The following is a 25,255-nucleotide window of genomic DNA, read 5'->3' as shown; positions in this document are numbered from 1 at the left end:
AGGTGTTTCCCAGCCTGTACATTTTGGGCCTGATATTACTGGATCGAGCCCAAATCAAATAACTTGGGGTAAAATTCACAAATAGCTAATGCATTTTTCATGAAGATATAGAACACCATATAAGTTATCATGCTTGCATATCCATCATTTGAGTCTCCAATAATTACATTTCAACGAGAAATTACCGGCTATATCCATTTATAAGTAGCTCATTACAAAAATTGACCAATTGATAAAATATTACTAATATTAGCCAAATTAGCCAATTAGCTATTTGTAGCAAAAAATATCAAATTTTTGCTTTGTTTTGCGTGGGTGTTATTAAAATAGATTGGGCACAACTTAAGAAGCTTGAATCTCGGTTTTGGGATGATTTGGTGAAGTTTTGAGGTGGTTTGAATTGAAAATTCGAAGTAAAAAGTTGAACATGAAAAAAATGATATGTGTATCACACTGTGTATCATTTGCGTATCACATATGTATCATATTTGTATCAATTGTGTATCACATGTATATCCATGTATACCTGTGTGTGTGATACATGCGTGATACATGTGTCGCAGAAGATATTTTTGAACTCAATTTGATTACGAATTTTGATACGAAACCAGTCCAAATCACCTCCAATCTTCCTCAAATTTTGTATATTGACTTATCTATATATTTTCAGTAAATTTCAACTATACCCATTGAAAAAGTTCCTTTTTTGTTTAGATTTTTGGAATATTGTATAGATTTTTGTATTTCATCACCTTACTTGCTACCCCGTCCATGAAATTTACTTTCCGTATTGTATCTAATGTTGTTAATCACGCTTAAAAATATGGAAGGTGATTTTTATGTGATTCTTTGAGAGAAAGAACCCTATTATTTGGTTTTTCAATTTTTGTTGGCTAGTTTTGGTAAGTCTATGACTAATGGCTAGATGTTGGTAAGTTGGGATTTATTTGGGACATTTGTGTAAATTTTCCTTTTCAACCCCTATAATTTAAAAAATAGCCAATGTCCGAGAATTTTAAAGTTTAAGGATACTATCTTGGAGTTATTTTTAAGTGAAAATAGCACGGGCTAGCCAGTTTTTGGACCGGCCATTAAAAATAGTCAATGTTTGCAAAGTCATTGAAAAATAGCCACTATTTTGCTGCAACACTGAAAGTTCCAGCATAATATACTGGAGATTGGAGCACCTATGTATGAACTTCCAGCATATTATGCTGGACTGGTATATTATACTGGAACAATATATTACACTAGAACTCCAGTATATTATGCTGGAATAATTTTTCCGGATTTTGAACAGTATTTTTGTTCAGATTTATCTTTACATGAAAAGAGACTAAATTTGAAAATGTGGCTATTTTTCAATTAACACTTGTAAATTTGAGTATTTTTTAATTTCACTCTATTTTTAAAGTAGCCAATGGACACTATTTCTATGGGTTAAAACTCAAAAATCATTGAGTGATTGCTTAGAATATACTTGATAATGTTATGAAATAATAAAGAAGAAGGAGAATATTGCAAGGAAAAGTAGGGAGAGAGAATTCTTATTGATATTTTGGGATGAATTACAATGGAATAGAACGCTCTATTTATAGGGAGATGGTGACTTAGCCACCAAGTAATAAACCCTAGAATCTCTCTAAATATAGACATTCACCATAAATACAATTCTATTTATAACACTCCCCCTTGAATGTCTATTCAACAGATAATGTGCCTCGTTAAAACCTTAACTAAAATAAAACCCAGTGGGAAAAAAATTCTACAGAAGGAAAAAGAATACACATATCTAACAATACGCCTTTTGGTTGCCTCGTTAAAAACCTTGCAAGGAAAACCCAGTGGGACAAAACCTTGTAAGGGAAAAAGAACAACGCGTATTAACTCCCCCTCATGAGAGCATCACTTTCACATCCTTAAGCACTTGCATTCCAATCTTGTGCACCATCTTCAAAAGATCTTTGGTAGATATTTGATAAACAAATCAGTCATATTAACTTAAATGAATATATTGCACCTTGAAATCATCATTCTTGATAGAGATGGATTGTCTTCATATGATCTTGTTAGAATCATCATTTCAATATCTTCACATAGAGGTGAAAACTCTTGCTATCATATTATCATGCATATAGTTATAGCAAGATACATTTATGCACAAATTGCACTGAGGAAGTAGTACTTCAAGATCAAGAATTATATATGCTTCAAGCGATTTAAATCCTTCAAGGATTGTCATATAAGTCATATAATAGACTTTAGATGCATATAAAGTTTTCATGTCATGCTAGACATATAAGATATCGAAAATTGAATGCACATACCATTGACTTTATACTTTCAAGTGTTTGAACTACATGTTCGGAACTACATGTCTTTCATATGAAATCAATTATATTCGAAATTGTTTCTCCAGACTTAAGATCCTCATATATATTTAGTGCTATAATCAATGTCGTCGACAAACATTTTATATCGGTTCCAACCTCCTTATTTTTCATAAAGACATAACATAGAGATCTCTTCATTCGTATATTCAGGTACCTGAATCTCTCATGAGATTTTATGAAGTGTTATGTCATGTGATCTTCTAGATCACTTGCCTCCTTTATTATGATCATTTTGATCATTTGCTCATCTTCTTTATCAAGAAGTTTATTCGAAACCGATTTGTCTATACGCTTTAAGCTTACCATAGACTTTGTCCTTCTAGGACTTAATAGGAGCATTTGCAATGAGAATATAGTTACTTTCTTTGGGTCAGCAAATGCGTCTGGCATGCTTTGCAATAAATTGCACATGAATTATCCTTTTATGAACTTCAAGTTCATATTATTTTATTCGGGGATCTAGATGTATAAATGATAATTCATTCCATGTAACTTTTTCTCAACTGTTGTATCTTGTCTCCCCCTCATGTTAGAAAAACTAACTTGTTTCCTCAACTTTGAAAATCCATCTTTGTGCATTATGGTGTTAATGAAAATATACACCGCACATCAATAATAATAAGATGAAATTATTTGGTTCCTGACCCTGAACCACTTGTGAGGGGAGAAAATAATATACTTTCGTATATAACGTATATCAAACTGATATAGATAACTTTGTTCTCATAAGCAATAATTTAGCTATTAAGTGGAGGCACTCAATAAATCATTTTGCTAAACCAACTGTGATGTAAACCAACTTATCAAGAAGAACTATCTTGAAAAGAATCTGGAAATTATGCTCGAAATTAAATTATTGAGCAAGTTACCTCGCAAACACCATGTTGCGGGTTAATAATAATCGCACATGTAACCATCTCGTAGATGCATCTTATGTGGTATACATGGCAGGTGAATGGGCCCATATTCACCTTTGATATTTCCAGCATTCATGGGATTCAATCCCAATTTTAGTTGGTCTATTAATTAATGAGAACAAGCAACATAAGAGAATTCGTAAAGAACTTTCTAGTTCTTTAACATTTACCCATGTGAATTCTCTATCATATTTGCACATCATACTTAAATTGATATGGCTAAACCAATTATGCCAACTGAATAAATTATCAATATTGATAAACTTCAGATTTACGCCATGACGTGTGCAATTATCAATAAACTCCAAGTTTATTATGATATGGGTTTTTATATCAATAAATATCCACTTCATTGTGGTATTCTTTTGTTTATGTAGTACAAATTGGAGAATAAAGCGGGTAGCTTTTCACATACATATTACCCCGCTACAAGTTGTAGTAATAGAAGATATTAAATCTTTCCTTTATTTATAGTCTCAATATAATCAACCGCTTTCGCGTATACTTTGGAAACTGAATAAGTTTCTTTGAGACTTACTACAACACAATACCTTATTGGTAATTAATTGTGTTTCTCCAAAATAGTATAATTGGCTCTTGCAGAGTTCACAATTAATTTGGTACTACCACATATTCATCAACATCCATATGGTGAATATCTCTTTTAAAGAGAAAGTTATACCATTATGGTTATGGTCAAAATTATATGCAAGATCTGTTTCTTGCATTACCGTTGTCTTTAAATGATCACATTGCCAAAATATTTTGGCGTACAATAAGTACGTGACCAATGACCATTTATGCCATAATAATGACATTATTTTCTTATATCATCTCAAACCTCCTTTTAGAGGTGAGTGCGGTATATTCACTACCACTAGCACGTTCATATTCTTTGAAGAATGAATATGTATTCATAAATCAGATGTTGTCACATTCACATCATGAATGGACCATAATCATCTATATGTGCTTTACAAAATCTCATGTCAAATCGATGACAAATATTTTTCACAGAGTGAAAGATTATTTTGAGAATCCTTATTGTTCTCATTACCACAAATGATGACGATTATAATTTCGTCTATTGCCACGTCCATATCCATTGATACATTCATAGTAATAATTTTGTCTTCTTTCAGACTTATCACATATTGCTATCACATTCTCTTAAGGGAATGAGAATGGAGCAAATTCAATGGGACGGGTTTTCAATTCTTTGCCCACAATCATACATGAATTTGATCATGGCGAGGCATAGAAATTTTACCACTTCAGGTGGTTATAATTTCATACAAACTCCATTAGAGTTATAATCAAACTTTCTTGTCTTTGCTTGTATATAAAATTAAATTATAGAATGTCAAGAATTTAAACGAGAAAAGTAAAGTAAAATACTTACCTTAAATCCAGAATTTAATCACGAATAAAGTACATGGAACAATTGACAATCATTATGCTCAATCCCAAAGCTTCTACTCAATTTGGTTAGAGTCTCGTNTTTTCACTTCTTGTGCTCACGATCATACATGACTTTGATCATGGCAAGATATAGAAATTTTATCACTTCGAGTGGTTATAATTTCTTACAAACTCCATTAGAGTTGTAATCAAACTTTGTTGTCTTTGCTTGTATATAAAATCAAATTATAGAAGTTCAAGAATTTAAAAGAGAAAAATAAAGTAAAATACTTACCTTAAATCCAGAATTTAATCATGGAGGAAGTTCATGGAATAATTGACAATTATTATGCTCAATCCCAAAGCTTCTACTCAATTGGCTAGAGTCTCGTGCTGATAACGTGTTATGAAATAATAAAGAAGAAGAAGAATATTGCAAGGAAAAGTAGGGAGAGAGAATTCTTATTGATATTTTGGGATGAATTACAATGGAATAGAACCCTCTATTTATAGGGAGATGGTGACTTAGCCACCAAGTAATAAACCCTAGAATCTCTCTAAATATAGACATTCATCATAAATACAATTCTATTTATAACAGATAAAAAATTATTTACTCATTAATTAAGCTCGAATTCATAATTCTTAATAATTTGATGTAAGATTTTCTGATGTCACTTTAAAGTGAGTCCCTCCTTTGTGTCTCAAATTGGATTGCACAAGACTACAGTTAAAACTGTTATAATAGCACGGGCTAACTATTTTTCGGACTGATCATTCAAAAATAGCCAGTGTTTGCCAAGTCATTGAGAAATAGCCACTATTTTGCTGCAACAGAGACCGGTCCAGCATAATATACTAGAATTCGGTGCACCTATGTATGAGCTTCCAGCATATTATGTTTGACCGATATATTTTGCTGGCTCCTGTATAATATACTGGAGTACCAGCAAAGTATACTGGAACTCCAAACTCCGATATATTATACCGGAGTATTTTCCGGATTTTGAACGAAAACTTTGCTGGAACTCCAAACTCCGATATATTATACCGGAGTATTTTCCGGATTTTGAACAGTGTTTTCGTTCAAATTTATCTTTACATGAAAAGTAGCTAAATATCGATGACTTTTGAAACTATGGCTATTTTTGAATAACCACTTATAAATCTGGCAATTTTTGAATTTCTCCTATAAAACCGCATATAGCATCACGAGTTCGAATTATAATGACCTCTAGGTTGCTTTTCTTTAGTTGAGTATTTCTTATTTTCTTGTAAACTAACTTTTAAAGAAAAGTCTCTTGAATATACACACAAGTGCAAATATACATATGAAAGCTATATATTCATATTTTTGAATGTGCTGTTTTATTCGCAAGATATGCTCTAAATTTTTACTCTTAATTTGATAGTTTATTTAGTTAAATAAACAGATGAGTAAAGCTTCAAGCTATTAAAAAAAATTGAAAATCACGTGAAACAACAATAAAGGAAAGTGTTAAGTATTAGAGTTCAATTCTCTCTTCTGCTGCATGTGGCCTTGTTCCTCTTTTTCCACAACAAAATAAACAAAACGAAGTACAAAAGAGATTATAGAAAAAGAGAATCGAGCTTAATATGTATATTAAACTAAGACAGACATAGGGGACAAAGTTTTTTTTAATTTTTTTATATTTATTTATCTAGGCAACTTTTCGTGAAGGAAAGAATTAAAGTATTGCTCGAGAGATAGTATACACATGTAATGTTAGAGCTACTGCTAGTATTCAAAGTATAGTTCGTAGTTATATTTTCCTTTGAATGTATAGAGAAGTGCAGGACATAGCAGATGAAATTTGTAATGAGATAGCTAGTTGTGTAAGCGATGCTATGATTTTGTACAGTTTTACGGGTGATTAATATAAAAATGATTAATTACCAAAAAAAAAAAAGAATTAAAGTAATTAGTGCGGTTACCAACTTAGCTTAATTGATTTGTTGTTTCTGTAGTTACTGCTGCTACCACATTGTATTTTACCACCTATGGTTTTTCAAATCCATAAAATTAAACCAACATTTGTACTTACAAAATGTGTAATAGCTTTTCTGCTTAATCTTTTTAATTGCCAAATATATTGGAAAATAGTCACAATTTTAAAAGTAATCGAAAAAAATACCCTAAAAAATCCAGCATAATTTACTAGAGTTCGATTTTTTTTACATATGAGATTCCAGCATAATGTAATGTAATTTCATAATGTGCTGGAGTTCTAACATAATATGCTGGAAGTTAATAAGTAGAAACTCCATAATCCAACATATTATGTTGGAACTTTCTGTATTTCAGCTAGGATGTTTTTATCCAGATTTTATCTACGCATAAAGTAGTGCCTATTTTTCAAAGACTTTACAAATGCTGACTATTTTTTGATTATCCGTTCGAAAACTAGCTAGCACATGCTAACTTGAGAAAGTCCTAAAATTCTCTTTAATGCTTGACAAAAGAAGTTTTCCTCCATCCAAAATATAATTTTTTTATTTTTTATCCGGTGACCGGTACCTACTTTAGAGTTGGACTAATTTGGATTCACGAAAGTCTCATTTTAGGAGTAAAACGCTCTCTTCCAAAAGACTCAAAAACTCTAATTAAGGATGAATGGGGATAACTTTTGATGATAAATAAAAAATGTTCGGAGTAGGATGATATAAAAAATTGATTCTCAGATTTAGAACCACATAAAGTATAGTACTATAAATCACAAGTCTTTATAATTTAAGGAGATTATGAAATTACTCGTGGGCTTTTACAAAGACAAAACAGTAGGTAGCCAAAGAGGAAGGAAAAAGCAGGTAGCCGTACCGTAGTCTTGGTTTGAAATGCTAGTTTTTTATGACAGCCAATAATAATAGTAACATAATAAACTATATACAGAAGTTGATGTGAAGTGTGAACAAAGATTTGTTAAAATCACCTGTCCCCTATAACCATTCTTGAATCTGTCTGTTTTTACCCTTTTTAGAGAGAGAGAGAGAGAGAAAGTATAATTTAGTTGAAAGACTAATTAATGGTCTTAGATACAGTTTTGGGCAACCTTGTGCATTTAGCAAAGAACAAAGCTTTCTGAATCAGATAAAGTTTGAATCTTTTTTCAGACAAAGTTAAATTCCATGTGAAAAACTAGCTCAAGATATCCCCATTTGCTTGGAAGTTGACTTTTCAAGTCTTTTCTTGTACCAAAATCTTGAAAAAACCCAATCTTGAACTGGCGTTTTCTTGTTTTTGTGAAACCATTTTACTGATAGGTAGTATTCAAAGTTAATTAGGAGAAAAATCTCTAAAATCCCATGTGTAAAACTAGCTCAAGAGATCCCCATTATCTTGGAAGTTGACTTTTCAAGTCATTTTTTGTACCAAATCTTGAAAAAACCCAATCTTGAACTGGGGTTTTCTTGTTTTTTTTAGTCCATTTTACAGATTGGGAGTATTCAAGGAGAAAACTATCTAAAATATCATTGAAAAAACAAGCCCGAGGGATCCCCATTTTCTTGGAAGTTGACTTTTCAAGACTTTTTTGTACCTAAAATCTTGAAAAGACTCAATTTGAACTGGGGTTTTATTTTCTTGGTATTTTGAGATCCATTTTTAAAGATTTGGTGAGTTATGGGGGAAGAATCCAAACTTCAAATTCATAGTGAAGAGGAAGTTGAAGAAAGTGAGCATAATGATAGGATCTGTTGTAGTTCAATGTTGTGTGGTCCAATCAACTGGTTTAAAATGCTAGCTGTGGAATTGCACTGGAGTTTTGTGTTTGGTGTTGTGATTGTATATGGAGTAAGCCAAGGACTTGGTGGAGCTTTTTCTATGATAGGGACAGAGTACTATATGAAGGATGTACAAAAAGTGCAGCCTTCTGAATCTCAGGTTTATTCAGGGATAACTTCAATTCCTTGGATTGTTAAGCCTTTATGGGGTCTTCTCACTGATGTTGTTCCAATTTTGGGGTATCGTCGCAGACCTTACTTCGTATTCGCGGGTAAAATATGCAATGCCATTTTGATTTTTTTAGTTTCTTGATGATTTTAGAACTTTTCTTGATTATCTGATAGCTTAGATATAGTTAATGTTTTTTGAGGCTGATAAAACTAGTTGGAATCTATCCATATAATTTTGTAGGACTTACTAAAAGTGGAAAATGCCATGTTATAAGTGGAGTTATCACTAAATTATCACTAAAAAGAAAAATATTATTTAGTGGATTCCAGATGTCCACTAAATAACTGGCAATCTTGGTAGAAAAAGATTAGATCCAGATGTGGTATCTTTTCCAGAACTATAGTTAAAGTTCTCTGCTCTTAGCCTCAGCTGTCATTGGAAGAATGAGAGTCATAGAATATGCTACTGGCATGTAATTATCTCTTTATCTAAAGAGAGCTCTCATCACTGAGGCTCAAAGCTAGAGCCATAATTAACTGAAAATGGTTTCCTTGGTAGCATGTTCAATATAGTTTTAGTCGGATCAGCAACGGTAAAGTTGTCCCCGTCTGATGTATAGGTCCTGGGTTCGAGCTGTGGAAGCAGCCACTAATGCTTGAATTAGGGTAGCCTGTCTACATCACATCCTTTAGGATGCGGTCCTTCCCCGGACCCTGCTTGAATGCAGGATGCTTTATGCACCAGGCTGCCCTTTTACCTATCGGGTACAATCATAATTTTTTTGTGTAGAGTGTTTGAAGTTCACTGCTGTTTAGAAAATGGGGAATATAAGATATTCAGGAATGCCTCCCACCACCCGCCAGAGAGTCAATTGGCCTATGGTTCTCAACATTAGCTAATAACAAATCTAATTCCTAAAATCTTTTTGTTGGATAATAGTGATGATCGAGGCTTAAATTGAAGTGGGTACTAATAAAACTTGATCAACTTTAGTAATATCCTATGCGCTCCTAGATACTCATTATACTTGTAACAGTTACATTTCTTTGTAAGATCTACATGGATCTTTTGACTTGGTTGCTTGGTAGATTAAAACTGGAATGTGGTTGCATGCTGTTCTTTCTCGGAAAATTCCTCTTTATAGTTTATGATTTTTGGTTTAACATAGATATTTGGTTTCCCAAAGTAATTTTTGTTTCCGTGATTTTGTTATATATCGTCATTTCACACTGCGAAACTGTGCACACACACATGGCAGAATGCAACTTGAATATCAGCAAGTTGTATTCTGCATTAGATGGGTTTTGATAGGAGGCCTGCCGCTGGAGATCAAATTTGAGAAGTTGGGCAAGATTTCATGGGTGGTTTTGTAATAAAACTCTGTGGGTGGAGTTCTGTGGAGAAGCAACAGTCAATTTTTATGGTGGCATTACAGTCATGCTAAAAGAAAAACAAACTTTATTTCTTCCCCCCTTTGAAAGAACATGAAAGTTTTCCATCTTTGCTCTAAGATAAAACTGAGTTAGAGTGCCAGTGCTTCATCAGTTCCTGTTTTACTGTCCATTGCCTAGTGAACTTTGAATCACTAATCATTGATCTGAGGTTTTCGACTTTAGGAGCTAATACCATAATAATATTAAAGTACATGAAATGATGTGGATCTTACGGTTTGTTATTGCAAAGCATCAAACAGCATGAAGAATCTTCATTAAAGTAATTCAATTTGGTCAAAGAAGTACTAAACAAATTATAAGTTTAATCACATTCCTTTAAGAAGTATATTACACCTTACCACGATGTGTTCCATCGAGTCTACTTCTGTCAAATTCTCTATGTTGTGCTCATCTTTTACTCTCGTGCATGAAAATGGAATGATAGATGTAGTTCAAGCTGTATGTTATATGTTGAGGACTTGAGGTACTAATTTTGAGCCCCAGATATTTAAGTGGCCCAAGCCCCGGAAATTTATTGGATTAACTTAAATGAAGTGACAGGTCTAAGTATCCAACACTAGTCAATCCATCAAAAGTATTCAGTTACCTTGGGTATTCAGTTACCTTGGGTTAACTTCACAACTGTATAACCCGCGAAGTTTATGCCCGCGAGTTACTTAAATACCAAAAGGAAGAAAAAATTTAGTCATCTATGAATTATTTGATGGAGAAGGAATTATATGTGACTGCTAACCATGCTTATCAATCAAGTAAATGGTACTTTATTCATCGAAATTCTGAAAGAGGGTGCAGAGTAGTTACAGGCAAACATTCAACGTTCCTATTATAAATGCAGGGAGCTGAGAAAACGTAACATGGTTCTATCTCATACACATTCGTCATGTCACACCAAAAGCCAAATTACAAACACTTAAGTCTCATACTATAAGCAGGTTGTGCTTGCGCTCCAAACACCTGTAATTCCTTTCCAGCCGGAGAACTCAAAAATGGAAGGAATGGTGAGCCAAAATCTTCTATCCTCATTGTCGAACTCATTCCAGTCTAGCTCCAAAACAGACCTTTTAATGTCCTCGGCATAAACCAGCTGATGCACAAATTTACAAACATGCTCCAGACCTGTTTAGCCATCTAACAGTGCAATAGGAGGTGGTTGAACTTATACCATATGTTTAGAAGATCCTATTTGGATATATGAGTTTCAACTCCGTGCCATGATTCTAATTACTTTAAGATGCAAACAAATAGGTAAAAACGTTGACTGCTATGAGGTTCCAAGTCCATGTAAATGACTCCATTTCATCCTATTAAGAACAAATTCCTTCTTTCTTTTCGTGTAGTTTGTTTTGAATCACTCAGCCATTACCTAGAACGATAAAATTGGAAATGTCTCTTGATCTTAGGAAATGGTTGACAGCCAAGAACAATGTGTGCATAGTATTCGGTCTTTTGAAGGAAGGATCATGGAGTTTGACATATATCTTGTTACTGAAGTTTTATGTACTTGACAAGGAGACATCTATATTGAATAACAGAATTCAGCGAAAAAATAACTGAATATTTTCGGTGTCAAATTATTCCATTTTATATTTGCAATTTGTTCTGTTCTTTCAATCAAAGCATGAAATTCAATGATTCCAGGTTCTCTTGGAGTTGTCTCGATGCTGTTCTTATCATTGCACAAGAACTTGCATATTGTGTTTGCACTGCTCTCCTTGACCGCAGGAAGTGCTGGGGTTGCAATTGCGGACGTGACCGTTGATGCATGTGTCGCACAAAACAGCGGTTCTCATCCTTCCCTTGCAGCTGATATGCAAAGCTTATGTTCCTTGAGTTCCTCAATTGGTGCTCTAGTCGGATTTTCTTTAAGTGGTACCTTAGTTCACTTACTTGGCCCTATGGTTAGCTTTCTATCCATAATTTTAAACAACTTATGATATTCTCATTATAGTCTAGTGAATATCTTAATATAGTAGATTACTTCTGAATCTTTTTTTTTCTGAATAAAAGGGGGTGTATGGCTTACTGTCCATACCAGCTGTGCTTGTGTTTTTGGTTGGAGTTTTGCTCAAGGAACCTCAGACATACAACTTTGCTTATCAACAGGTACTTACACCTCTCCCGGCTACTTTTAGTGAATAGGTCAGTCTCTAATAATCCGAAGGGCTTTTTACATTTTTATCCCGCCATCCCAAAATAATTACAGGCTGTAGCCCAAATATATGACACATATACACTGATTATGTATATGTATCTTATATGTATATTTTGTACTTAATATACAAAGCATATACACTTTGCGGGCAATTTTTTTTTTTTTTGGCGCCCAAAAATGTAATTATCCCAAATCCTAATGCATCCTCAGGTAAACCAGAACTTCACTGATGCTGCCAAGGCTATGTGGAAAACTTTGAAATGCCCGGAAGTTTGGCGACCATGTCTTTATATGTACTTGTCCTTTGCACTGAGTTTAGATATCCAGGAAGGAATGTTCTACTGGGCAACAGATTCAGACGGAGGACCACATTTTTCGAAGGTGGAATAACTGCTAGACATGTCACGTTCTAATCAAGCCAAGTACATAGTAGAATCATAAGTTCCTTAAACTTACTGTTAATTAAAGGAAACTAATACGCCATCTGTCCCAATCTATATGTCATACTTTCCTTTTTAGTCTGTCCCAAAAAGAATGTTATACTTCCTTGTTTAGGAATAATTTGGCTTTAAACATCCTATTTTACCCTTAATGAATTGATTTACACTCACACAAATATCTATGGTTTGTTTTAGACCACAAGTTTCAAAAGTCTTCCTTTCTTTCTTAAACTCCATGCCGAGTCAAACACCGCCATAAATTGGGATGGACGGAGTAACTTATTTCCAAAATATCCAACATGTAAAACTTTAATTATAGTGGGGAGACGTCACACGAGAGGTTCTGCTGTAACTTAGACTATCCTCTCTCTACCTAACAATACCAGATTAATGATATGAGGGCAAAAACAAATAAGGATTATTAGACTAAGATTAGTTATTTGTACTCTTTTGGGGATAACAATGGAAATGTAATTTTGTAAACGTTTTATTCCTGCAGGAAAGTATCGGATATATATCAGCAGTAGGCTCCGCTGGATCGCTGTTGGTGACTATACTGTACCAATATGGATTGAAAGACTATTGTTTCCGAGACCTGCTCTTTTGGACTCAGTTACTGCTTGGTCTGTCAGGAATGCTAGATTTGCTGCTGGTCTTACGTTTAAATTTGAAATTTGGCATTCCCGATTATTTCTTTGTGGCGATAGACGCTAGTGTATCTCAAATGATTGGACGACTAAAGTGGATGCCGCTTCTTGTTCTAAGTTCCAAGCTCTGTCCTCCTGGTATTGAAGGCACATTTTTCGCCTTGCTCATGTCAATCGACAATGCTGGACTTCTTACATCAAGATGGGGAGGTGGATTTTTGCTTCATGTCTTTAAAGTTACAAGGACACAGTTTGATAATCTCTGGCTCGCCATTTTGATAAGGAACATCTTGAGAATCGCTCCACTTTTTGTGCTGTTTTTGGTTCCAAAAAGTGATCCTAACTCCTCTATCCTTCCTGATGAAGTGTCGGATTCAAAAGAAAACATTGAAACTCCAGCAACTGAGAATGAAAATATTGAACTTGTCGCGCTGGTTCACAACATGGATTCCAGATAGCGGATTATACACGTTTTTTCAGTAAAACTAGTTCCTTCTTATGGAAGTAACACCATACTTATAGAGATAGTTACGAGGTACGAGTTTTAAGCACCATCCATTATTTTTTTAGTTAGTTTAGTTTAGATAGTAAAAGTTGTTGGATAGAGGATTCATTTTTGTGTATCTTTTTAAGTTTTTGTCACATTGATAACAAATGTGAACATGGAAATTACAGTCTGAAAACATGCAAAGCATTTATTTCTTGTGGATCGTATACGAACAATGTGATTCACACGTTCAGCTTGTGATTTTTCTTCTAATGCTCAATTTTCTATATATTGGATGTAATTCTTATCACATTTGTAAATTCTTGCTTAGAGCTTGAAACTGCAGAAATGGATTGTGATATATGAAACCTAAAAGATGCTCTATTTTTTGCCTGCTATATTTTAACTTTACAGGAGTTTTTACAGTTTCTTATCTTTTTGCTCTAATTTTTTTTATATAAAAAAAAAAAAAAAGATGAATGCCTTTTCAAGAACTCCCCCCTAAGTTGTTTGGAACCCACAGGGAAAAGGAAAGGAAAAGAAGAGGAAAGAATGAAAAGTATAGTTTCTTTTTGTTGGTTAAAAGGGGAGGTAAAGTAGAAAAAGAACAGTATTTCCTGTAACCAAACGGTTAAAAATGAGGATTTTGTTTTTACTTTAGGTACTCGGCATTCGAAATCTATTAACTTGACTAATCAGGATTCGCGCCGTATAGGTCTACTTAGGTGGTAAGATGCTTCCTACCAAGAAGAAGTTGTCCATTATGAATACTCAATCTAAGACTTCTGCTTAAGGGTGGAAGGATCCGACCCATTTTACCACACTTGTTGGTAAAAAGATGAAGATTTTGATTTATCTCATCTTTTCTTTATTTTCTTTAGTTTCACTTCCTTTTCCTTAGTTTTCAAAAAAGTGTTGTTATATACAGCTTTTTCTTCTGTATTAATGTGAACCTCACCTGCCTTTTTGGCCCTTTTACATGATCATCATTATTCTCCTGATCTATTCCCTCTTATCTAAGACAGTTACCTTCTTTTAATGTATTCATCACCTTCTTGCTTCATAACTAACTACCCAAATAAAAGCTGCCCTACTTTCCTAGTTAGTCATAAACCATATTTCTTTAAAAAGGGGCTTCATATAAGCTTTTATATTACCAATTTTTATTTGCTTCAATCAAATCTCTTTACTTTTATCCATGACTTGGAAATTTATGTTAGTCTTAGCATGGGTAACTATACTAATTTGTTCGACGACGGCTTCGAGTAAGGGAGGAGAAAGTTATGTTCGCGATGCATGTAGTGTGACTCGATACCAGGACCTCTGCATGCATTCGCTAGCATCATTCTCGAGAACGGCCAAGAACAACCCTAGCAAGTGGGCCCGGGCCGGGGTCTCGGTGACAATAAGCCAAGCTAAGGGTGTCACTCAATCCCTATCGAAGTTGAAGAAACACAATTCCTTGAAAGGGAGAGGAAGAGTTGCTCTTTTAGATTGTGTTGAATGTTTTCAAGATGCACTTGATAATCTTCACAACTCACTTGGTGTGCTAAGAAAACTTAGTATTCAAACTTTTAATGACCAAATGGGAGATGTGACTACTTGGCTAAGTGCTGCACTTACTGATGAAGATACTTGTTTAGATGGATTTGAAGACCAAAGGAGGAGAAAACAAGTTAAGTTACTCTTAAATAGAGTCACAAATGTGAGTTATTTGACCAGTAATGCACTTGCTTTAGTTAACAAGCTTGCAACAACTGGACCAGAATGCTTAGAAAATTCATAGAAGAAATTTAGAGATTTTTCTTACATCGGTTAAACTGCACCAAATCCAATAGTGAAAAGAATCTTTACAACTTTTTGTATGTGTAATATAAATCCTTTTTTAGTTGGGTGGGTGGGTGGAGGAAGGGGAAATTACATGTCCTCTAAGTTAAAAATCCATGAATTTCTTAGAAAGTGATTCTATGTACCTATGCTGGTGAACAATCACTTGTAATACCAACAATTTCAATATTCTTTTTTGTCAATTTTACATTTTTATTCGCTGAAGATTTTAAAACCTGTAAATAGAAATTGCATAATAGTTCATCATTAGTGTCCCATGGCCATAGAGTTGAAGTTGATGTTTGCAAAAAAGATATTGAAAGATGTATATTTTACATTCATGGATGTCTTCAACTTTGACGTTGTTATTTCTAAGCACTAGCAATAGATACATGATTTTGATGGATGGCATTACAAATTAAAGAAAAAGAAAAACCAAAATACAAATAACCAAAGAATTTAGACACCACCACAAAGTGGTGAGATGGACGAGCTTACTCTACCTTTAACCAGAGGTCTCGGCTTCCAGCCTCGGGAATGGGACAAACTCCTAGTACGAAGAAACTAGTCAAGACACTGAACAGATTAAGGATGCTAAAGTTAAGCAAAAACCAACGAATTGGGCAACACCTATCCAACTCAGATAGCTTTTGGGCTTCCTTTTCTTAATAAGGTGTCTTTAAGTCCAACCAAGGCTTGCTCATGCCCAGTTGCCCACCTATTTGATCAAGTAATATATTGACAAGACACCAGACTCATTTATCATAGATAAACTTGTATATATATCCACTAAAAGTAGCTGACAAGTACATGAAGTTTCATAAAATCACTATTACGTTCAAAAAGATCATACAATTTACAGAACTATGCAAATTATACATCCGTGATTTAAATAGCAAGGCCAGTACAGCATGCTGTTCCGACAACAGTTGGTTTCCACTTGAAATTTTGCAGATAGGATTTGGATTTCAGGGAAAATAAGCATATCATACATAGCGTTCCCATTGTAAGAGATTCTTACTCCAGACTCTTGACCCTTCGGTTCATGGCTCTTTTCTTCATAAAAGGCAATAGGAAATTAACTGAATATGATAGATATAAACTAGCCTCTAAACAATAGTCAATGTGATGCCAGCCTTTTCAGGTGTTGCAATGTTTTCTGTTTTATCCATTGTCGGTCATAGGGAAGGTAAGCCTGGAGTGAGTGATCATACCTGCAAAGTTATAAAAGAATCAACAACAACAACAATAACTACGCCTCAGTACCAAGCAAATTATAAAGGAATGCTGGAATTAAATACATTTCAACAGCATATTGAGTGCTAAGAATCATGTCCATGGTATGATGTACCAGGGGCCAATCATTTGATGTGCACGTCACAGTTCATCCGGTTAATAAACAGAAGTACAGATACCCGAGAGGTCTAAAGAAAACATGCTTATGACATCTGTGTGTGTTTCAGAACCATTGAGATGAACTGAAAATTTTGGTTCAAAATAAGAGTAGCATGCATAGACCTGCTCTCAGGAGCCATATTTACATGTTCATATACGCTTTTGCTGTCTAAATGACACAAGGTGTAACACTTGTATATTTCTCTGGCTTGGGATTCTATTGAGAAGTGGATGGGTAGGCTCTGTGTGTGTGTGTGTGTGAGAGAGAGAGAGAGAGAGAGAGAGAGAGAGAGATTTACACTAGTGCACTCATATCAGCAAGGCCATCTATGAAATTGTAAAGATCTGAAATGTCATAAGTAATTTCTCTGATGGCTGGGTTCAATTCCTTGAGTTTCCTCTCATACAAAGCACAAATCCCTGCAGGGAAAAATATTTTAATAGAGGGCTATAGCAGAAGAGAACAGAAGAACATTGAAACTTAAATCACATGCAGATGGTAACGACTTTATGCAAAAACGTAAAAAGAAAATGTCTTCTGCCCCTGAAGATTTTGTTTTGTTCCTCCATCGACAACCAGAATAATCAATTTATGTGCCTCCCTTTTCCTAGCCAGGGAAAGACAATTAGGAGCAAGAAAGAAAAAAGTAAGAACTTCAGCAAGCATTCCGCCGACACCACTCCCCCTCTTATAAATCATTTAAATCCCACAAGAAAATGAGTATTTGACAAATATGAAATATGCAAGTAAACCATTGCTAACAAGATTCTCTCCCATCAAATAATAACATCTCATTATCCTCCCATCAAATAACACCATCCCACTATCCTCCCCCATCTTTACTTCATATAATAGAATGCTGCAAGATTTGAACTTTGCTACTATTCGACCTATTCTTTTCCAATTTTTGGCTATGAAGTTGGTTTTATTGATATTCACTTCACCTGAAAACTGCTTGAGAGGGGAGGAGAAAACTACGGTGGAGAGAGAGGGTTAAGGGACGGGTGAGTATGGGCGGCCGGTCGGAATTCGGAGTTCTAGACCAACTCAGCCTAGGGTTTTTTAACATCATGTTAGGTGAATCCTGTCCATATCACTCCTTGAGATAAAATGGGTGACAATCTTCTCTACATGAGGTACTTCAATTTCGTAACAAGATTCTCCTTTCAACTTAAGTACCTCTCAAGTTTTATGATAATATCAATTGCAGCTTGAGTAAATGAAGATGCTTTGTGCACCGGGCTGCCCTTACTCAATTGCAGCTTGGTAGCTTCCTATGGCTTAAAGGATCAAAGTATAAACCTGAATTGCTAGGGGAAAGAGCACTGTCCTGAATATCATATGATCTCACAACTCTATGTAGTGCCTCAGAATAAACTTCTAATAGCGATATGGACTGTCATTGAGGGGTCATGAGTCAATTAAATGCAAGAACATCCCGAGACTAACTAGTTCAGTTCGATTCTTGACAATATCAGAAGACGGGAATGAGTAAAAGGAAAGCATCAATGGGGATGATGACGACATGCACTGAAGCAAGTGAATAATAAGAGTAAAACTGGTAGCAAAGGAAAAAAGGAAATTAGAGAGATGACAGAGAACTATGCCTAGTGAGCTTTACGTTGCCAGTTCCAAGCAAAGATAAAGAAGGGTTAGGGTAGGTAGTGTTCACACTGTTCGCGTAAAAAATAGTCATGATTGATTCTCTAGGTTATATTCATATAGCAAACCTCAACCAGTTTGAGATTGAGGTGTAATTGATTGATAGAAAGATGAGAGCGACAAAAGATGGTTATTCCAAGTTATGCTTACAAGATGAAATCTTGTTAGTCAAGATAACAACTTCGAAGCCCAATGCTTCCTGGGATCAAGACAACTCATGAATAACTGACTTCTCAAGTACTAGTACTTGAGAAAACTTTGAGCATTTAATCATCAAAGCTTGAAATATGAACCCAGCCACTGAATGTACCCACAGATCCATGGCAACAAGAAAACTAGTAAGTAAATGTGTAAGTCAACCAACACCAAGTCTTTTTTTTTTCTAGATACTTCACCTTACTATTAGGTCATTACTAGATACTCCATCCGTCCCAATTTGTTTGATGCAGTTTGGATTTCAAGAGTCAAACAAACTTCTCTTTGACTATAATTTTTTCATATGCCTTCCAAATATTTTGAATTGTCAATTATCACAACTTGAAGTACCTTTTATGTAGTTTCGAAATACGTAAATCTTATTTCAAAAAACTTAAAGATTCTATGTCCCAATTCACGGTTGACTTTCGAAATCTGAACCGCATCAAACAAATTGGCACAGAGGGAATTCTACCAGAACTAACTCCAGAACCATGAAGTTTCTTGCTTGTCACTGGGTCTATAATAGCACACCTATAATGCAAAAGAAAAAGAATGCAATCTTAGGGAGATTTAAGAAGGCCCTTCCCATGACATAATGATCCTACTTGTCCCTAAAATGTAAGTCCATACAGGTCCCAGTTCCTTTCTACTATCCAATCCCATCATAAGAGTGATTCTATATTTGCCTTGATTTCCTTAAACTGGAAACCAAAAGAACTGGAAATCAAAAGATAGCCTTCCTTCCTTTATGCATCCTAGTTCTTGTCCAACATATTTACTCTCACAGAAGCTCTTGTCCATAATTCTAAAGGTGTGATGAACAAAATGGGAAGTTAAGATTAACATACTTGAATTAGTCAGACCAATGTTCGTTGAAGGTCCATCATCAAAAAAAAAATGTTCGCTGAAGGTTGATAAGAAGGTACAGAATAAGCATTTGTCGAAGTTTTGTAAGAGAGAAGGATTTTCTCCTATAGATAATGGTACAGAATGAAATTGTTTGCAAGGACTACATGTAGATTGCTTAAATATGTTGAATTCTAGTAACATATTTCAAGCTGCTGATATAAATCTGTGATTGACAAATAGGTTTGTGATTTACATATTTTCCTAGGTTCAAGCCATATTTCTGTTTGCCTACATTCACGGAAAAAAAACAAAGATAATCTTAAAGGAATTTCATAGGTAATCCAGAAAGAGTAAATCTCAAGAGTGCATGCAGTTATAGTAGTGTAATAACATTTACCATCCATTGCTTGACTTATGGATTCGTAATCCATGAAAGTGCGAGTTGCTCTATTCTGAGATGTTTGCATGAGAATAATAGTATGCCTGTTTGCCTGCATAACACCCAAAGAGTTGTCAAATAAATACGCAGTTAAGTTTTTGCCTTCATTTTTGTTCTCCATGTATTTAAGTTATAAGCATCATGCCAGTAAGAACATGTTGTCCCATATAGTATTCCTATTAGTGTTCAAAGCTTTACCCCTTTCTCAGAATCAGAATGCAAATACGACTTACCCTAAAAATCTGTAAGCCCGATGAAGTAGCTATATTCTCTTTGGGGCTGTCCCAAGGTCCAAAAGGGAAAGTTCCTTACATAAATTGGAACAGGAGATGTTTGGAGGCGGGAGGTGTGCCTGTAGCATATATTAGAGTGATCCAGGACATGTATGATGGGGCTAAGACACGGGTAAGGACAGCAGGAGGAGACTCTAACTACTTTTCGGTTGAGATGGGGTTGCATCGGGGATCAACACTCAGCCCGTTTTTGTTTTCCCTGGCGATGGATTCTTTGACGCGTCACATCCAAGGGGAGGTGCCTTGGTGCTTGTTATTTGCGGACGACATAGTCCTGATTGATGAGACGCGAGGTGGCGTTAACGAAAGGCTGGAGGTCTGGAGACATACTCTAGAATCTAAGGGTTTCAAGTTGAGCAGGACCAAGACAGAATACTTGGAGTGCAAGTTCAGTGGTGTTACCCAGGAGGCGGGGGGGATGTGAGACTCGATACGCAAGTTATTCCCAAGAGGGAGAGTTTCAAATATCTGGTATCTATAATTCAGATGAATGGGGAGATAGATGAGGATGTTACTCAGCGTATTGGAGCAGGATGGACGAAGTGGAGGCTCGCTTCCGGTATCTTGTGTGATAAGAACGTGCCGTTGAAACTTAAGGGTAAGTTCTACAAGGTAGTGGTCAGACCGACTATGTTGTATGGGGCAGAGTGTTGGCCAGTCAAAAAGTCACATGTCCAGCATATGAAAGTAGCGGAAATGAGGATGTTGAGATGGATGTGTGGGCATACTAGATTGGATAGAATTAGGAATGAAGTTATTAGGGACAAGGTGGGAGTGGCCCCTGTGGAGGCAAAGATGCGTGAGGCAAGGTTGAGATGGTTTGGGCATGTTAAGAGGAGAAGCACAGATGCCCCAGTTAGGAGATGTGAGAGGTTGGCCTTAGGAGGTGAGAGGAGGGGTAGAGGTAGACCTAAGAAGTCTTGGGGTGAGGCGGTCAGGCAGGACATGGCACAGCTTGAGCTGACCGAGGACATGAACCTAGATAGAAGGGTGTGGAGGTGGAAGACTAGGATGGAAGGTTAGTAGGTAGTTGGGTGTTTCCCCTTGGTCTTCCCTATTTCGATAGTATTAGTGCTAGTATGGTACCCTTTTTCCCTTAGTTTGCTATAGCCGCGTGTCTTGTTCTGTTACTACTTACCTTCGGTAATTCCGTAGTTTGCTAGCAGGACTTCATCATATTCTCGTGTGCTGCCTTGGACTTATCTGTCTAAATATACTATCTTGATATTACTTGTTATCGGTACTATCTTGCTATTCTTTGTTGTTATCTCCGATTTAGTTTTCTAACTATTTGTCTTGCTATCACTTGCTATCAGGGCCTCATTCACCTTCTTTAGCCGAGGGTCATTCGGAAACAATCTCCCTACCCTTCCAGGGTAGGGGTAAGGCTGCGTACATCCTACCCTCCCCATACCCCACTTGGTGGGATTATACTGGGTAGTTGTTGTTGATTTTTTGATTTTTAAATCAGAACTATGTAGATTAATTTCTCTCAACTGTTAGTAAAATATTGTTGCAGATGTATCAGAACTTTTATATCGTCCGTCTTTGTGAATGTTTCTTTGGCACGAAAGGTAGACAAAGTGGACAATAATGCTTATGTATGTGTTCGTTCAGAAAATATTACAGATAGAGGATTGGAGACTTTGGCACCTAGCTTTAAAAAGAAAGTAAAATCCATATTCGAGGATAAGAAACATAATGCACGAAGAACATCTCTTTCCACAGAAAGAACATTTCAAAAAAGAAAGTGATACAGTACGTCCCAGGATAAGGATCATAAATCATGACGAAAATCTCTTTCCACTGAAAGAACATTTAAAAGAAAGTGATCAGGTATGGCCCAAGCAATCATACTATAAGGTAAAGATGATAAAACAAGATGGCATATTGTGATTTTGACCAAGAAAAACGAGACAGGACCTTATTGAAGCAGCATCAGATGGTGTAGCTATGAGAGAGTAACAGGATACCGTTGCAAAAGAAACTAATACCAAGCATAGGAATCGATAAACATCCTCATTATATAGGGCTAAGACTTTCAAAATCAGTGAAGACAGGTTTAAGTACCAGAGGCTCAGTCATAACTGGAACAGAAGTTCAACATACTCTAATCATTTCATTTGGCCATAGCTTTAAACATTGAGCATATGGTTGTGGTAGAATATTAGATATCATAGCCAACATATGGCCATAGCTTCTATTATCCCTTCTCATTTCAGCGACCCCCCTCCCTCTCCACCTTATTAAGAGTTCTCTTTCTACAGACTGTTTGAATCAAGAGTTTATGAATATATGGATGCTCTAAGAAGGAGAAGTGAAGTCTTTCTCAAAAAAGGAGGAAATACAAAAACTTTGCAATGGTGTTGACTAACAAGTAATGAATAGTCCATCTTGCAGCCCTTTACTAGTTAGTAATGAATAGTACCTCTTGCACCCCAGTTCACCCCCAGAAAACAATAACTTAACTGACAGATTACAAAAACCAAAAGTAAAAGAGGGACAACTGATTTACTCATTAGTTCAGCATATCTGCTTTTAAATATGTCAACTACCACATGACAACACAACAATTACAGACACATATCATCAGTGGGATATACTTAGGGCAAAACTGCTCCCCTAACCATCAATTTTCCTACCATAGAATTCCTAGAGGGAACAACCTATTCCAGTGGATCTACTTCAATAGAAATATACTATCTTTACTGCAACATTATTACAATGATCATCCCCAAGGGAGAGGGGATAATAGGCATAACAAGAAGCTTTTTTCATTCATTTTTTTAAAACAAAGGTGTCGTTTGGGCCAGAATGAGTGCATACAAATATAGGTGTTGGATAAAATTATCTACCCAATCAAAGCTAATTATCTCAACCTGAGTGTTGTAGCTGGGGTAAAACTGAGATTTCCAGAATGTCACTCATATGCCACAACCACTCAACCATACCCTTGCAACCGAATTTTTTTTTCTCTCTTCAGTCTGAAAGTGTTTAACAATTCTATAAGTTTAAAATTTTTTGTCTCTCTTAACTACCTCATTTAATCCAAGAAACATAAAGGAAAAAAGGCACTCAAACACCAAAACACACAACTGAACCAAGACGAGACTGGAGTTGTGACCTAGTGATTGCAACTTCACCTAACACCCAAGTAGTGCATGGTTCAAATCCTTGTTTTTTGTCTTTTTGTGATAACCAAGAAATCCACGAGGGCAAATAGCGGACGGTTTGAAATTCCGTGGATAGTGGGCCCGCCCCTCTATCCTTCTCTATTTAAATGAACCCGCTACAAGTGCCTAGCCTACACAAGACCAAAGTGGAGCAGTGTATGAGCCAAATCTCACCCATGGGATTCCCCTTCTCCCCATTCGCAGACCCCCCTCTCCTCCCAGAAACAACCCACAAAATAATTTCAAAAATAAAGCTAAACAAAGATGAGATTGAATGTATAGTCTAGTGGTTGCAATTTAAGCTTACACTCAAGTCATATTGGTTCAAATCTCACCGATATCATTCCCGTCCCACCCCGCCAAAAGATAAAAAATAGTAACAAAATAAAGCTAAAGTAACCAGTAGCTTTGTAATCATTTTATCAGTTTAAATTAAGATAGAGGGCTAATTAGCTAAAGGCTTTAAGCCAGCTGAAACCATAATCATCTCAGCAAACAGAAGACAAAAAGTAGAGGGTAAAAACAAATAATCTACACAAAAAATTTCAACTTTAACATGAAAATACCGCCAATTTCTATTTTGCACTCCTATGGCATTAAAAATGACCTAAATACACCCAAATTGAAGAAAGAAAGAAAACAGAACCCTAACAATCACATGATATACAATCAAAGAAGAACGAAAATAATGTTTGAATGGGAAAATGACATTTACCATTACGAATGAAAATGACGAGGCTTGTATTTTGATGAATTTGCAAACAGAGAAAACGAAAAAGCCGCAGGAATAAAGGAAGAGGAAATCTGAGGGCTGCTCGCGTCGTCACGTTAATAGCATTACACAATCTGTTGACAGAGTTATGTCTTTGTCCCCAATTTGTGTGAATTGGAATATAAATTTTTTTAAAGTTTCTTTTGGCTAGACTTTACATATATAGTAGGATTTGGACATAAATTCCAAGTGTTTTTTTTTTTTTTGGGAGTTTCACTAAATTCCTTGAGCCCTTACCGGAATAGCTGCGTACACACTATACATTCCATATCCTACTTATGATATTAAATTGGATTTTTTGTAGTTGTTGGAGTTTCACTAAAATTTGATTTGAAGATAAAATTGAGAAACTTACACAATATCACAACTAAGTCTCAACTTACCAACCACTAGCCATTAGTCATAAACTTACCAAAACTAGCCAAGTACATATAAAAATTGAAAAACAACAACAACAACAACTACCCAGTATAGTCCCACAAAGTGGGGTCTGGGGAGGTAATACGTACACAGGCCTTACCCCTACCCGAAAGGGCAGAGAGGCCGTTTCCAATCGACCCTCGGCTCAGGAAAGAAAAGAAAAAGGAAAAAGAAAAACAAAAAAGAATTAGTGACTCCACCATCAACTACAACATCTCAACCACACAACAACCACCATCAACTACAACATCTCAACCCTAGGTAGGCTTAAGCACCNAACCATAAATTAAATGGCATGCAATAATAGCGACCAGTAACTACCATAAGGGGGCACAATACAATACGCAAGTCATCTATGGAGAGCCCTACCAAACCCCACCTAGCCCCGGGAATGAAGTACGAAAAGCTCTAGAAGCCCCTAT

The 25,255-nt window shown here is 35.6% G+C and overlaps 3 protein-coding genes across 4 annotated transcripts; 2 read left to right on the top strand and 1 right to left on the bottom strand.

Moving 5' to 3' along the window:
* The first annotated feature begins 7,536 nt into the window (after nucleotides 1–7,536).
* LOC109205742 (probable folate-biopterin transporter 2) lies at nucleotides 7,537–14,105 on the top strand. Of its 2 annotated transcripts, XM_019368485.1 has the most exons (5): nucleotides 7,539–8,724; nucleotides 11,717–11,976; nucleotides 12,086–12,181; nucleotides 12,441–12,611; nucleotides 13,170–14,105. In XM_019368485.1, exons 1-5 carry the CDS (start codon nucleotides 8,352–8,354, stop codon nucleotides 13,773–13,775), a joined length of 1,506 nt encoding a protein of 501 aa, XP_019224030.1. In that variant the 5' UTR covers nucleotides 7,539–8,351; the 3' UTR covers nucleotides 13,776–14,105. The 2 variants fall into 2 exon arrangements, with proteins under 2 accessions (XP_019224031.1, XP_019224030.1); XM_019368486.1 differs by lacking the exon at nucleotides 12,441–12,611 and having other exon boundaries at nucleotides 7,537–8,724.
* An 813-nt stretch (nucleotides 14,106–14,918) lies between these two features.
* Nucleotides 14,919–15,847, top strand: LOC109205739 (21 kDa protein-like). Its single transcript, XM_019368481.1, has one exon. The coding sequence runs from the start codon at nucleotides 15,003–15,005 to the stop codon at nucleotides 15,588–15,590; it is 588 nt and encodes a 195-aa protein (XP_019224026.1). The 5' UTR covers nucleotides 14,919–15,002; the 3' UTR covers nucleotides 15,591–15,847.
* A 549-nt stretch (nucleotides 15,848–16,396) lies between these two features.
* LOC109205741 (enhancer of rudimentary homolog) lies at nucleotides 16,397–24,582 on the bottom strand. Its single transcript, XM_019368484.1, has 4 exons — nucleotides 24,357–24,582; nucleotides 20,134–20,227; nucleotides 17,326–17,446; nucleotides 16,397–16,845 (listed from the first exon to the last, which is right to left on the bottom strand). Exons 1-4 carry the CDS (start codon nucleotides 24,357–24,359, stop codon nucleotides 16,752–16,754), a joined length of 312 nt encoding a protein of 103 aa, XP_019224029.1. The 5' UTR covers nucleotides 24,360–24,582; the 3' UTR covers nucleotides 16,397–16,751.
* Between the last annotated feature and the right edge of the window lie 673 nt (nucleotides 24,583–25,255).

The sequence above is a fragment of the Nicotiana attenuata genome, unplaced genomic scaffold (genome assembly GCF_001879085.1).
Source record: "Nicotiana attenuata strain UT unplaced genomic scaffold, NIATTr2, whole genome shotgun sequence".
Lineage (NCBI taxonomy): Eukaryota > Viridiplantae > Streptophyta > Magnoliopsida > Solanales > Solanaceae > Nicotiana > Nicotiana attenuata.
The sequence above is the reverse complement of the archived record's forward strand: the minus strand, read 5'-3'. Positions and strand labels throughout refer to the sequence as shown.